The sequence below is a fragment of the Lissotriton vulgaris genome, chromosome 3_1 (assembly GCF_964263255.1).
Source record: "Lissotriton vulgaris chromosome 3_1, aLisVul1.2, whole genome shotgun sequence".
Classification (NCBI taxonomy): domain Eukaryota; kingdom Metazoa; phylum Chordata; class Amphibia; order Caudata; family Salamandridae; genus Lissotriton; species Lissotriton vulgaris.
In genome coordinates this window covers 318,559,627-318,574,019 of record NC_141689.1, presented here as the reverse complement: position 1 = coordinate 318,574,019, position 14,393 = coordinate 318,559,627, and the positions used below count along the sequence as shown (strand labels likewise).

The 14,393-nt window shown below is 45.8% G+C and overlaps 1 protein-coding gene across 1 annotated transcript in view; it reads right to left on the bottom strand.

The window, feature by feature from the left end:
* TTC23L (tetratricopeptide repeat domain 23 like) overlaps positions 1–13,824 on the bottom strand; it is a 143,703-nt gene extending 129,879 nt beyond the window's left edge. Inside the window, exons 1-2 of the mRNA XM_086962930.1 lie at positions 13,693–13,824; positions 198–269 (exon numbers count right to left, since the gene is read on the bottom strand). Of these exons, the coding sequence (XP_086819056.1) occupies positions 198–262 (65 nt within the window). The 5' untranslated portion in view covers positions 263–269; positions 13,693–13,824. The remainder of the gene's footprint in view (positions 1–197; positions 270–13,692) is intronic.
* Between the last annotated feature and the right edge of the window lie 569 nt (positions 13,825–14,393).

The window sequence follows — 14,393 nt, the reverse complement described above, 5'->3', positions numbered from 1 at the left end:
GATTAACTGTACCTCGGTGTCTGCCCCGAGTAACATATACCAAAGGTAGCGCCTAAACACCTCAGGGTATTTGGTGTGATTTATAAATCACTCATCATCATCATCATCGTGTAAATATGCAAAGACATAGATAAAAAACAGAGACATTCAGTTGATATTTAGCCATCCCCACAACGTATAGCTGGCTGAAAACTTACATGGTCTGCGAGTCTGCTTCCAAGTTCATTGCCTCCGTGGGGATATAAATTGGATGGGCCTGCATCTTTCCCCTGATAGAAAGAGAAATAAAATACATCTTATTATCTAGCTAAGGAGATTGAAGAAGAGTGAAAGATTAAAAAAGGGCAAATTAGAAGTTAAGTTAAGGACGGTGGAGTTGTTGATTATAGTAAATAGGTAGTAGGTAAGTTGTGGCAGTAGTGAGACCAGGAAGAGGTAGTGTACAGTGGACGGGGAGCATGCTGGGGTGATGTAGGTTAGTAGTTACCAGCATTGTATTAGCAATTAACTGGTAGGGCCTCCTGGAGGAAAAATCCTCCAACCTCTGGGTGACCTATGGACTATGTGACCATCTAGAGGTGAGGAAGAGCATTCCCCAGGAACATGGAGCTTCCAAAAATTGATGAGTGAAACTACAGTCTATGAGGTTTACAGGTAACTGAAAAGACAATGAGGTCTACTCTACTTAGAAGCAGCAAAGGTGCAACCAACAGGAAGATGCAGCTTCCAGACCAAGAAGTATTGACTGTGATTCCATTGGCCAAATGGAAATTATTTAAGAATTTCCAAGTTCAACGGAGGGAAGGTATAGTAAAACAAATGTATATGACACTGCAGACCTAATAAACAAATGGCGTAAATTACAACAAAGTGAGTCAATCTGAGTATGTGAAGGCTGCTAAGAAGGCAGTGGACTTCCTCTCCTTATTTAAAAGACCTTTTTGCAAGAATCACCATGGCCCTGTTGGCCAGATCACTTGCTGCGTCTGTGCAACTCTCAGGCAGTGGGATACCAGAACAAGGGTCATGTAGTCAGGTGGATGGTTCCACAAGGTATTTTTAGAGCAGTGATTGGCGACCACCACCTGGCATAAGAGTACAGGTGGTGAGATGAGTTATTGGAGAATAAGTGAAAATTTGAGGCTGTCATCAAGTGACAGAGCTATTGAGTTAGCTACAAATGAGCTTTATACTCCTAGTAAAAGTCAGTAAAGGAGAATCAACTCTTACCTGGTTCCAGAGGTGTACCAGATTAGGGATCCCAGTAACTGGAAAGATCTGAAAGTGGTACGATGTAGAGGAGTGGGGTTTGGTACAGCTAGTATGTATGTGAAAGTACTCACATGAACCCGTTTGCTATCAGTGTGGCCTACAATCCTGTGGGTTGATAGGATAAAGGCAGAGGGGGAAACAAATCTCCTGGACCAAAGGATTTATGGTCCTCCCAGGGGGTAGGGTTATAAATCAGGTGAACAGCTCGGACCATGTGGAAGGTTAGCATGTTTCTGCCCTTCTAACTGCACTCAAATGAGGTGTCATGGACATTCTTCAGGACCATGCCCTCGCTACTTGAAAACCACAACATTTGTGAAGAAAAGATTAACAAATTGTGGTAATATTGAACCAGCGGATTCCAAGCCTGAACAGTATCCACAGTCTGGAGAACCCAAAATGGAGTTGAGCACGCCTCAACACTTCTCTCTGAGGAGGCGTGAGGGGTCTGGTAGTTTCGGGTTGCCCATACCATTTGAGAGCATGTACATCAATATCAAGTTGCACAACTATCATTGAATGTAGTAAGCGAACCGGATGTATTATGTGTAATACTGCACCAGATACAAATCTCATGTCTATTCCAGATAGGGGAAGGGAGCCGAGACGGCCCGGGAAGTAATTTGAGTCGATTGAGAAGGCTCCCTTCCCCTACGCGACCGAGCATCCAGCTGGCGCGCTGCTTAAATCATTACTGGCTGCCCCGCGAGACATTTCCCCGCACAATTCAACTAACGGAACTCTACTCCTATTCAGTTCCAGCTTTGGACCCTTATCGTTGTCCACACGTACTTGGCCCACATCCTTTGTGGCCACCCACCGGCTATCATGGCTTGTAAATATTTGGCAATATCTTGTCCTGATGATGATCTCTGTGATTTAGTAATTGAGATCGAAACGCCGTCGACTTTAAAAACACCATATACTGTAAAAATGTATGGAATGCCATGTCTGGCAAGTAATGGTGTTTAATGGAATTTCTGTCATTGAGATACTTGCAGAAAATAACAGCTTTTGCCTAAGAATTCTGTCCTACTCTCTGACTATCTTCCTTTTTATGTCAAATTGTACATGTTTGGGTACAGGCTTGTGCCCCTCTCTATGAAATGTTGAAGGTATTCCTTCAGAATATTCATTATTTATAGTAAAAATTGGGCCTCTGTCCGGCTGGACAAGTCATTTTACAATATAGTGTCCATTGTGTCTATATTCATTGCATGTTACTATCTTTCTTGTGCTTGGTACCATTGTTGTTTGTTTAAATTGGTTCTTGCAGCCACACACGAGGGCCTGCGTCGAGATTGATGTGGTAATCTCTGACTTCGTAGATCAGCGATTTCTCCCACCGCAGGCAGGCGCTGCATCGGTTTCTTCGGCGATGCATCGGAAACAGGTGCGGATGTGTCGTGCTTCTCTTTGTTGCGTTACTTTTCCAAGTCTCCTCAGCTTTCCCGGCTCTCCTTCTTGGCAGGTTCCTTAGTTCAGCAGTAATCTAAAAGTCTGGAGTCTGGGCCCCACTTTTTAAAGCACAAAATCCTTTGTTCTCTGGTTGTAGAGAAGCTCTTTTCCCAGCCAAAACCAGTTCTGGCCTCTCCGGTGCAGCTTCCTGGCAGGAGGTGGAGACAGCATTGTCCAAGGCAGACCAGGCCCATTCAGGTGTGAAAAATATCTCCTCCCCTACTCTAAATGCAGCCCAAGTATATTCAGCCCAGCCCTGACTCATTTCGGAAAGGCAGGACACACATCAACCCCCCGCCCCACAGTGGCTGTCTGAGAGAATGCACATCCCCAACCCCTGTCACTCCAGAGCCAGACAGTCAAACCACAAACCAGCAGAGGCACACAGGATGGCTAAGCAAGAAAATACCCACTTTCTACAAGGGGTATTTTCAAACACACAATATAAAAATCATCTTTACTAAATGATACATTTTTATATTCTGAGCTCAGGCATAATAATCTCTCTCTTTCTATCTTGTCCCAATGGGAAGTTATATTTTTTAAGAATATATAAATAAACTCCCATTCTATCATATGGGATACATAGCCTTTCAATAGTGAAAAACTAAATTGCCAGGACTTCACTATCAGGACATGCCACACACATCAGGGCATGTCATACCTTTCACATACACTGCACCCTGCCTCCAGGGATAACTTGGGCCTACCTGAGGGGTGAATCAAATGTATGAAAAGGGAAGGTTAGGGCCGGGCAAGTGGGTGTACTTACCAGGTCGACATGGCAGTACCATACTGCGCACAAACACTACAGTGGCATATCTGAGTTACAAATATAGGCTGCTCAAGTGGATGGCACAATCAGTGCTGCAGGCCCACTAGCGATTTCAAAAGAACAAGTGAACCCTATAGGTAGTCAAGGACCAAGGGTAACAATTTTATCAAGTAACAAGGGTCCTTGATTAAGCAAGATAAACAAAAACAATTAATAAATTATAGACAAGAATCTGTTCTATAATGAGGGAGGTGTCCATCCGGACACTGATTTAATTGATTGCAGAAATGACAAAAAAATATAAGACAAACAATTATACAGTGGGATACAATCCTGTATACAGTACATACGACACAAGGGACAAGGACCAAACAGTAAGGGAAGGAATTAACAGGCAATTGAGTATAGAGCCGCTAGTGAAAAATAATACACTATCCTAGCTAAAACTCATGTAGATAACACAGTTGTGTAACACAGTGGAAACTTAGTGTGTCACTACATAAACAGTCGACGGCGTTTCGATCCTACACAAAATAAGGGATCATCATCAGGACTACAAATACCATTGCCTGAGTTGTAAGCCCATTGGGCTAAGGTAGGAGGTCACACACGAACGCACTGCGTTGCTGTTCAACGTGTAGAAGGAGAATGAAGGTCTCGGCGGTACATGGGCACCGTGCTTCTTCTCGGAGGGAGGCAGATGTCCGCACTCAGAAAGGATCGGTGTAGCGTCTATGTAGAGTGACGTGTAAGCGTATTTGAAAGCACGGGCTCGGTGGGGAATCGTCACAGCGGTGAGAGCGTGTTGGTGGTAGTTATAACCAACAGAGGGAGTAATTCTAACTTGGCGGGGAACCGTCATATGGAAGTCCCGAACTTCTTAATGGATAATATTTCCGTGTTGTTCAGAGTCAAACATCTTCGGATACTGGTGGGCTCAATCGCTCCTATCAGTCATAAAGGCTCACTAGCAGCATTTGATTTACAGGTCCTGGGCACATCCAGTGCACTGTTCTAGAGACTTACCAGTAAATCGTATATGCCGATCATAGAGTCACCAATCCATAAATACAATTTACAGGGAGAGCATATGCCCTTTAGCACTGATCAGCAGTGGTAAAGTGCCCAGAGTCATAAAACCAACAAAAACAGGGTCCAAAACAGGAGGCCAAAAAACTAAAGGTTTCAATACAAACCCGCTGGAAAACAGTTGTTGTGCGTTTTCACCTTATGGTGAAATAGGCGGGACTGAGAGTATATATTTTTACAGATGAGTACCCAGCTGTCTGTAATAACATTTGTGAATTTGTTTTGATATCTGTTTATTGTACCACCAGAGTCTTATGCCCGGTTGCACATTAACACACATTTTTAATGTTCTGCCATTTTGTTATCCCGTGTTGTATGTTACACATGTTGTCTGACTTTCCAAATAAGCGTACCTTCGCACTGAATTGGGCGTAACCAAGTGAGAAACTGCAGAGTTAGTAAAGTCAGCCTTTTCAGTAGCTTGATGTATCTTTGTTCAAGGTCTTTGCACATTCTTCCTTCGAGAAGAACTAAGCACCTGCTCATTAGTGTCTATCAGAAACTTCTATTTGAATACATGTTCTGTCTGCAGCTAGTTGCATTGACAAAATGTGCATACATGTAGAGTGGAAGTGTATAGATTTAAGCATTATGAGCTCCAACTGGTCAGTTGGAATTGGAATCTGCACTTAGAATATTTTTGTTGATTGCTGGCTATTTTTGCATTAAATATACATTAGACTTCTATGATCTTTCCCAAGCGTATGCTTCCTTTCACAAAAATCTGTGCTGTGCCAGAGGAAATTGAAAAATACTGTGAGCTTCTTTCTGACTTCTTGTATAGTGACTTCAGGGAAGGGTCTGTGGAAGGGCTACAGCTGGCCCCTGAGTTGGCACATGAACAACAGAGAGAATGTAGAGCAGTTTTGGTACGTTTTTCCCACCATTTCTCACTAACTCTTGGCTTGACACCAACCTGTGTCCATGAGCTTGACACAGGATATACAGCCTGATTCATCATAGACCCGTTTTGCGAGTCTATAATGGCGATTCATAAGGAATCGCTATTACAGACTCGCAAAACGGGATTCATGTAGGAATCGCAAAAAGATTTGCGATTCCTACACAATCCTTTTTTGCGATTAGCAAATTGCTAATCGCAAATAAGGAATAACTCCCCATTCATTCCTATGGGCCAAAAGGCCCATAGGAATGAATGGGGAGTATTCCTTATTTGCGATTAGCAATTTGCTAATCGCAAATAAGATAGCGATTTAAAGGGTGCCAGGGGTGTCCAAAGGACACCCTGTAGCACCCTTTAAATGCAAATTGAAACAGGTGTTGCGCACACACATGTCCAAAGGACATGTGTGTGTGCAACATGCAACTTAGAAAAATGCTTTTAAAAGCATTTTTCTAAGTTTTCGCTATTTACCACGAGGTTTGACCTCGCGGTAAATAGCGGGCCGAAATTGCGAATTCGCAATTTTTTAATGGATGATGAACTGCATTTAAGGAATCTCAAATAGAGATTCCTTAAATGTAATTCCTCGCAAAATTGTGACATCGCTATTACCGATTTTTGCATTTGGGATGATGAATCCCAAATGCAAAAATAGAGCTCGCAAAGGGCCAGATTCTCAGAATCTGGCCCTTTGCGAGCCGATTTCGGCTTGATGAATCAGGCTGATAGTTTTTTGAAAATTAAGACTTCCTGCATGTCTCACAGAGTCCAGTAATACATTAAGGCCGAAGTGACCAAGATGTTGGACTTGGGGGGTGATGAGCATTCGGGGAGCCCTTGCGCCATCCCAGTTGTGTTGGTGTCTAAGTAAGGTTCTAATGACTTGCACTTTTATGTAGACCGCTGTGGCCTCAACCAAGACATATGCTTATTTGAGCCGCAGAGCTGACAAGCTTGTGGACAGGCTGGCTGCTGCAAGATACTTTAGCACCCTTGATCTGACCAGAGGATACTGGCCGGTAGTGTTAGCGCCTAATGGCAACGAGAAGCCTGTATTTTCTACACTAGAGAGGTAACTCCAGTTTAATGCCCTTTGGGTTGAAAATTGCTCATGCCGCTTTTCAGCACCTGGTGAACCATGTTCTAGCTTAGCTGAATGAATTATGTGTATCCGACCAAAATTATATTGTGGTGTTTAGCAATTCATGTGAGGACCGCCTGAAACATCTAGAACAGGTGTTGGTCAGGATACAGGGGACACAACTGACTATTAAGGCAATAATGTACAGTGTGGGGCAGTCCACTGTAGTCTACCTTGGGAATAAGATAAGGATTATGAAGATTTGCTTGTTGTAAGCAATGTTGTATGCAAAGGTAGTGGGAGGTGCCCACTACTCAGATGGAAGAGAGAGCCTTTTGAGGATGAACTGGTTACAGGTACTACAGGAACTTTGTAGATAATTATGTAACTGCAGTGGCGCCTTTGATAGCCTTGAGATCCAAGTAACAGCCTAAGAAGTTGATCTGAACTGAGGGATGTCAAAGGGTATTTGAGGAACTGAAGAGAGCACTCAGCAATGCCCCTAGGTGCAGTCACCCATTCATTGTACAGATGTCTCAGACAAGGAAGTTGAAGCTGAACTGCTTAAACATGATGAAAAGGGGTGAGAGTATCCCGTGGCCCTTACTACCCAGGGATAGTAGCTGTGCAGTGATTGAGAATGAGTGCTTTGCCGTAGTGTGGGCTTTGAGAAGGTTCCATTTGAATCTGTTTTTTTGCTAGGTTTGTGGTCCGAAGAGATCATAAACCACTCAAGAGGTTGATGGCATTGAAGCGTGAGAATCCCAAACTGGTGAAATGGTCAATCTGGTTGTAAGGCCTAGATTTCGTAGTGAAGCACAAAGGCAGAAAGAACAACTGGAATGAAGATGGACTTTCCTTCAGTTTTACAGATCTGACTACTCAATCTCTCCAACAATAAAGTAAGGTTCTTGGCAGTTTGATCAACGAGGGGCATCTATTGGGACGGGAATGTTCCCTGCATGGAGTACAGTTGTGACCCCAACCTTGCATACCCAACTGCAAGTATCTGGTGTCATGGCTTTCAGGTGTTTGGTTCTAGCTTGAAGCTAATCAGCATACACACGATGGGTTAGTGCAGCCCTTGATTTATGAGTGGTCCTGGACCTAAAGGGAGACACCAAGCAAACCCTCTGTAATGTCAAAAGGACTACTGGCCTTGTCATGGGTTCACACATTTAGCGCAGAGGTGGCAGCAGACCATGTTGCAATACAAGGCCTTTTTACCTATGCTTTGTAAGTTGAAGCGTAGTAACCCATTTAGGTACAGTTTCGCTGCTAATGATGAACTTGAACTACTTGCGCCAAGATCCCATACATCTGCATATATGCTACTGTGGTTTGGTATACATTGCATGAATGCCTGAGTGAACCAGAGTGACACAGGCATTTTGGTACAATTTTGGAAGCCCCTGGTCTAGTAGAAGGAAGTGAGTTTGCTTTGTCAGAAAGTGGGACCCTATTTCTGACATTCCTTAGCTTAAAAGAAGGGAACTCAGTCAGTCATGTGGGGAAAGAGGAAACAGGCTTCCCCTCTGAAATTCCATCTGGTACAGAGGGCTGCTGCTTATGTCTTCCTGAACCTGTTATTTGGTGGATGACAGAAGAGAGGGGTGAGGCCGTAGTTTCTGTTTCAGGAGAGAATCCCTTTGTCTCTCTTTCTAATCACCATCAGACGTTGCTAGCCAGGTGGAGAGTACTTACACCTCTTTGTGCCCCTCATGTGGGTGCTGTAACCTGGAGACAACAATGCTGTGAACAGAATCACTCAGGACACAGGCGGAGGCTTGGGGGCAGCCTGAGAAGAACATATGAAAAGGGAACAGACTCAAACCGGTTCTGCAAAGACAGAGAACCCACATTGTTGTCTGCTAACTCCATATAAAAGTAGGAGATGCTGACCCACTTGTTGTTCCAGTTCCAAGTTCTCTCTGACCAAGGAGAGGGTGCTCTGTAAAGTATCCAGATGACACCCAGGGCTGGAGTCTGCCTAACAGCCGCTTCTCATAGGTGAGGGGACTTCACCTGGAGTCTGAATTGGAGGAAGAACTGCCTGTCTTGTCCTCGGAACTGAAGTAACTTTGCCTGGGGGAAGAGAAAGGAATGAGCAGACAGTGCAGCTGGAAAGGGCTAGGTGCAGCTGGAAAGGGCTAGAAGCAGCTGGCCCTGGTGCAAGGGCCCATCAATTCAGAGACTCATTGGCAGAGGTCCAGTCCTAGAGATCCTTGGATTATCACAGTGCTTCTGAAGTGTTCCCATCGGCCTTCCTGTGTCATCCCTTCCAGCGTTGTTGTGGCACTTGAGGAAGTTTGCCTGACTGGTTGGCCCAACTGAAGCGGGGATCAGAAGTTGCCTATCTTGATGGCACTCTCTGTGTGCCTGCAACCCCAAACGGCTTGGTCACGACACTGCCACTGTGTGGCTCCAGCTGCAACAAAAGTGACAACTGCAAATTTAAGGTGCCTACCCAGGGTTCTCCCCAGTGTGTGCCTAGCTTGGCTCTGAATCGACTACACTGCTCTAAAGATCAAGGCCACAGCCTCAAGGCACTATCTGCTGAAATAGTGCCTGGGAACCAAGACGCTGAAGATGCCAGAGCCTGATTGAACTGCTGCAATTATTCTCTCAACTGCACCTAGAGGAAAATGGTTGTTATTAGAGTCCGCATCTGAAGAAGAAGACTTATAAACCGCCTCTACCCCAGGACTCCCCAGAGCAACTGAAAATGCACTCACCAGAAGATTCAGCCTGGCAGGCCCACAAAGCCCTTCAGCACAGAGAGACCGCTGGAGCCTAGAAAATAGACAACACCAGAAATCACCACTCCTCCCACCACCCACTGAATTCTCACCAGGGGCCTACACCAACTCCTCAAAGCAGGACTGACACAAGTTGGTACTGAGCAGCACCAGCACTCCACGTGCCTGCAGGAGGCCTATCGCGACTCAAAGCCTAAAGGGAAAAGAATGGTGAGAGACTATGTGGGCTTTTTAGCCTGCAACAGGACTATGTGCTAAGAAAAGCGAGTGAGCACTGCTCGTGAGCTAGAGACTACACCTGCAAAACCCCAGCCCATAGAGTGGCTGGAGGAAAGGGGTAGTCCGAGTTGACTGCCTAGAAGTCGCCCACCCTGAAGCACAAGAGACTCGTACCAGAGTAGTGGGTATGCACAGGAGCGTATCTCAGGTCCCCGCAGCCCCTGTGGTGCGGGGGCCTTTGAGCTGCAGGGGGCCCCCTCAGCACAGTACTCAGGGCTAAGAGCTCCGGATTCAATCCGGAGTGGGGGCACCTCTGTGTACCTTTCAGCGGGGCCCTTTCAACTTTCGTTACGCCACTGGGTATGCACGTTATTGTGTTAAGTGCTGAAGCTGTGTTCCCCACACTACCATCCCTGAGAAGTAGGGTGACCAACCGGTCTGGGGTGCAAATTTAGGACAGTGAGTTAAAAATTCAGGACAAAAATTCAGGACAAGAGGTCAAAATTCAGGACAAAGGAAAGTTTTACAGACACATCAGAGGAGGTTGTTCAATAGTATATATGTAAGTAAATAGACAACCACTTAAGAACAAGTGAAAATAAGTTTATATTAGGTTGAGACAGTTGTGCACTTCATGGTTTTTCAATATGTGCACAGCTTTGAGCAAATGTGCATGGCTTTTTATGGTAACAAAACCGCCCCCACCCCACCTTTCCAGCTTCCCAGGGAAACCCCCGAAGCCCAGTTCTGCCATACTACCACCCTCCAATAGTGCCCCTCATCTTCACATAGACCCTCTCTCATGTGTATTTAAATTCTTTGATAGTGCTACTCATCCCAAGTAAGTAGGACAGGGTGTCTGAGTGTGTTAAATCACACACATATTATATAGAGACAATGACTTATATAAATGTGAAAGTCAATGTATAGGAATTGGTATGTAAGTTAATGGGGGTTACAAGGTGTAATCATTCTTTCAGCCATCATTCAGTCTTTCACCATTCATTCTGTCCTTCCATCTGAGGGCTCATCCATATCACTATTCAACCATTTGCAAACCTATCCGTCATCTATCCTTCCACCCATCTATCATTCCACTCATCTGTCCTTCCATCCACCCTTTCACTCATCCATCCCTCCTTTCACCCTATCCATCTGTGCACTCATCTATCCACTCTTCTACTCACCCGTCCATTCACTCATCCATCCAGCCATTTACCCTTTCACCCATCCAGCCATTCTTTCACTTACTCATTCATCAACCCAGTCACTCATCCTTCTACCCATTCTCCCATTCAGTCATCCATCCATCCTCCCTTTCTCCCTCCGACCCCCTTCCACTTAGCCATCCATCCTTCCATCCCCCATCCATCTACTCATCCACTCATGAATCCATCCATTGACCATATCACGCATCCATCCTTTCACTCATCCATCCATCCTTTCTCTCATCCATCCACCCTTTCACTCCTTCACTCATTCATCCATCCTTTCTCTCATCAATCCACCCTTTTAGTCCTTCACTCATCTATCTACCCTTTTGTCCATCTACCCTCCCTTTCACTCACTCGCCCAGCCTTACATCCACCCTTTCACTCATCCATCATCCGTTCATCCTTTCACTTATCAATTCATCAATCCACCCATCAGTTCATTGATCCATCCACCCATTCACTCTCCTATCATCCACCCTTTCACACATCCATCCACTCATCCATCCATCTACCCTTCCATCTACCCTCCACCCATACATCCATGTATTTACCTTTTCTCTCCTCCATCCTTCAACTCACTCATCCGCCCATCCTTTCTCCCATTATCCATCCATTCACCCTTTCATTCATCCACTCACCCTTTCACTAATCCATCCAGCCATCCCTTCACTTACTCACTTTTTCACATCAACTATGAGCTGAGCCTTTGTCTGCAGAGTTGCGGACAGAAGAGGCCCATTAAGAACTCCACCAATGCTATAGTTCCTAAAGCAAGGGATGTGGTGGGGGAGGGCTCACTATGACCCTGTGCATAGGAAATCAGAAAACGTGGAAGTCATGCATGATGCACAGTGCCACTGTGACATGGTGTTTTTTCCAGGGCTTCAAGGGGGATGAAAAAACTGGGGGTCACACCAAAGGGGGTGTTCAAATGTAATTAAGGGCATGGCTTTAAATACCTAAGCTAAAAATCTGTGCTTAGCATAGTGTGCCGCCCGACTGGTAACATGCTGCTTCTTTCATTGCATCCAGATATATAACACAACAAGTAGTGTTACACCTACAAACCAGAACTATTGGCGTTGTCAATGGTTGTCAGTTGCATAAAATAAAAAAGCAGCAGCCATGGCTTTGTTGAATATAACATTGAAAATTGCCTCCGTTTTAAAATGATGAAACAGCGAAAGACCCATACCCCTTTTTTTTAACTCGTTTCGCAGCCTTCTGACTGGATGCCCTGCCCTAGACCTGGGCTGCAGGAGGCCCACCATATGCAGTAAGAGCACATTGTCATTCTGTATGTGGCAATCAGGCCCATACAGAATGACAATGGGCGGGATGGGGCTGCTCTTGTCCTCAGAGCACGAGTGCGAGGGGGCCCCATCAGGGAGCTGAGGCTTCTAGCAGGGGAACAGTAATGTTCCCCAATGCCCAAATTACAGACAAAAGGCGTCCGTAAAAGGTATTGTCATGGAAACCGGACGTGAGATCCAAATTACGGACGGTCTGTGAAATTTAGGGACGGTTGGTCACCCCACTGAGAAGCCAGTGACTGGTCGCCATAATTACCACTGAGAGTCAAGAGCTGAGATGGTTGTGCTTGGCCCAGACCAGGGCACGAGTCGGGGGTCCACCCGGGTGGACGGGGGTCCACCCGGGTGGACGGCGTCCCAGCACTTCTTTCACAGGGTGGATGTTGTCCACCCTGCCAAGCAGTTGGGCCCTACTAAAAAAGATGCTGAATTCGTCCCGGTGTCATTTCCAAACACTGGGACACATCAGCAGCGCCTGTACGTTGTCTGCTTTCGATCACAACCTGTTGGCGGGGACGGGGCTCTCTTATTTCTGACTTCTGCTGGGATACTCGGCCATATCAGAGGCTCAGTCTCAGGGGTCATCAATTCTCCTTCTGTTGGAGTTTCCTGGCTGGCGGCGGCCAGGAGCCTCACACCTGCTGTAAATGCAGCAGAGGGGAAACAAAGGCTTGCACCTTGTTAGCACTTCACACATACTTAGGGGAGGCAGCTTTTTCACTTTGTTCAGGCTCTGTTTAGGAGATTTGCATACAGGTAGAACGTCAGATGTGTTGATCTTTCCCAGTATTTGCACAAAATAAATTGCATTTATATACACGTAATACCCTTGAGGAGGCGTAGTAATAATTTAAATGTCACTATTTCTTTTAAGGCACTATGGCTATAGAAAGCTTAATGCTGACAATAGGTAACATTGTTTTATATGTAGCGTACAAAAGTGTGAATCTTCTGCCTAAATCAGGAGGGTTTTCGAGTATACTCGAAATGTGCTCAAATGTACTCATGATACACCTGCTAAACCTATATGTGAGGGCTTAAGATCTGATAGCATTTCTTGTGATGCCACTTCCTGTGATGTCACACGCTGCGATGCCACTTGCATACTGGTGAACTAGGTTAGTCCCCCTACTTCTTTTTTAGGACTTGTGCCCTGGCCTGGTCGGCTGTGCCATGGTAAGAAGGACCCCGGGACACTAGAGGCGAAGTACCCCATCTCCCATGGCTGTGGCCCAGTAGCCTCTGCCTCCCCTTGGACCCCCAACCCATGGCTGACTGCGGCTCAGTGGGTTGAGAGGCATGCATGTGAATGAGCGCAGCGAGGCACTGCCAAGAAAGTGAATCCCCCGCGCCTGGCATCGCTGAAGAGCAGCAGCAAGACACCGTCGGCTCAGCCACGATGCATCTATAAAGCTACCCTTCCTTCGCAATGCAAACGTTCAGCCGTGGGCCCTTCGGTTTCCTCCTAACCTCACTGATAAACTGCTTTCAAGACGATATCGGAGAGGAAAAAGACTTCTGAGCATGCGCGCGGGCAAATTTATCGCAAACTAAGTAGACTCCGGTTAAACATGTCTCTCGTCCCAGTAACATCCTCGCGCCGCTTACCTTTAGGTAGATGGTGATATATGTGCGCGTGTCCGGGGGCATTTAGCGAACTCCGCCACCTCCTATTTCATTCCCTCCATGCTCAGAAATGCAGATCACATACGGGACTCCGGAAAGCTCTTTCAAGCGTCCTCGTAGCCATGACGACCATAGACCACGCCCTCCAGTGAGTGCCAAGTGTTTTCTAAAAAAACCCAGTGGGTCCCTGGGGAGAAGCGCTTTCTCTATCTCCAAGCATATTTTACGCGTTAAAAGCCCACCAGCCCCTTAACTGCCTGTGCTGCTGGATTTCATCGAACAGTTACATTGTAGGTGCCCCTCAGCTGAGACTGCGTAAATCAGCTGAAACATGCAGTATCTCCCTTGAGATAAAGAGGATGTGAACTGCAGGGTGCTGAAGCGAGTAAATAATGACACAGGAAGGGCAACAGTTGTGCATTTTAAGTAAGGGTGCGCGAAATTCGGGAAGGCGCTTTTGCATGATTGCATGTACCTACGCGAAAAGCAACTAAGTTACTAGGTGCTATATTTGTTGAGGAAAATGCGTCCTATTTCTGGTTCAAGGAAGCATTTAAACAAAGCACTGCAAACAACAGCCGCTCGCATTAAATTGATGGTGGGCATTTTTATTAATTATATTTTTACTGCAAATTGTGTATTTTGCAGTACAGTTGGCGTCTAATATCACGAAGTGGAGACAT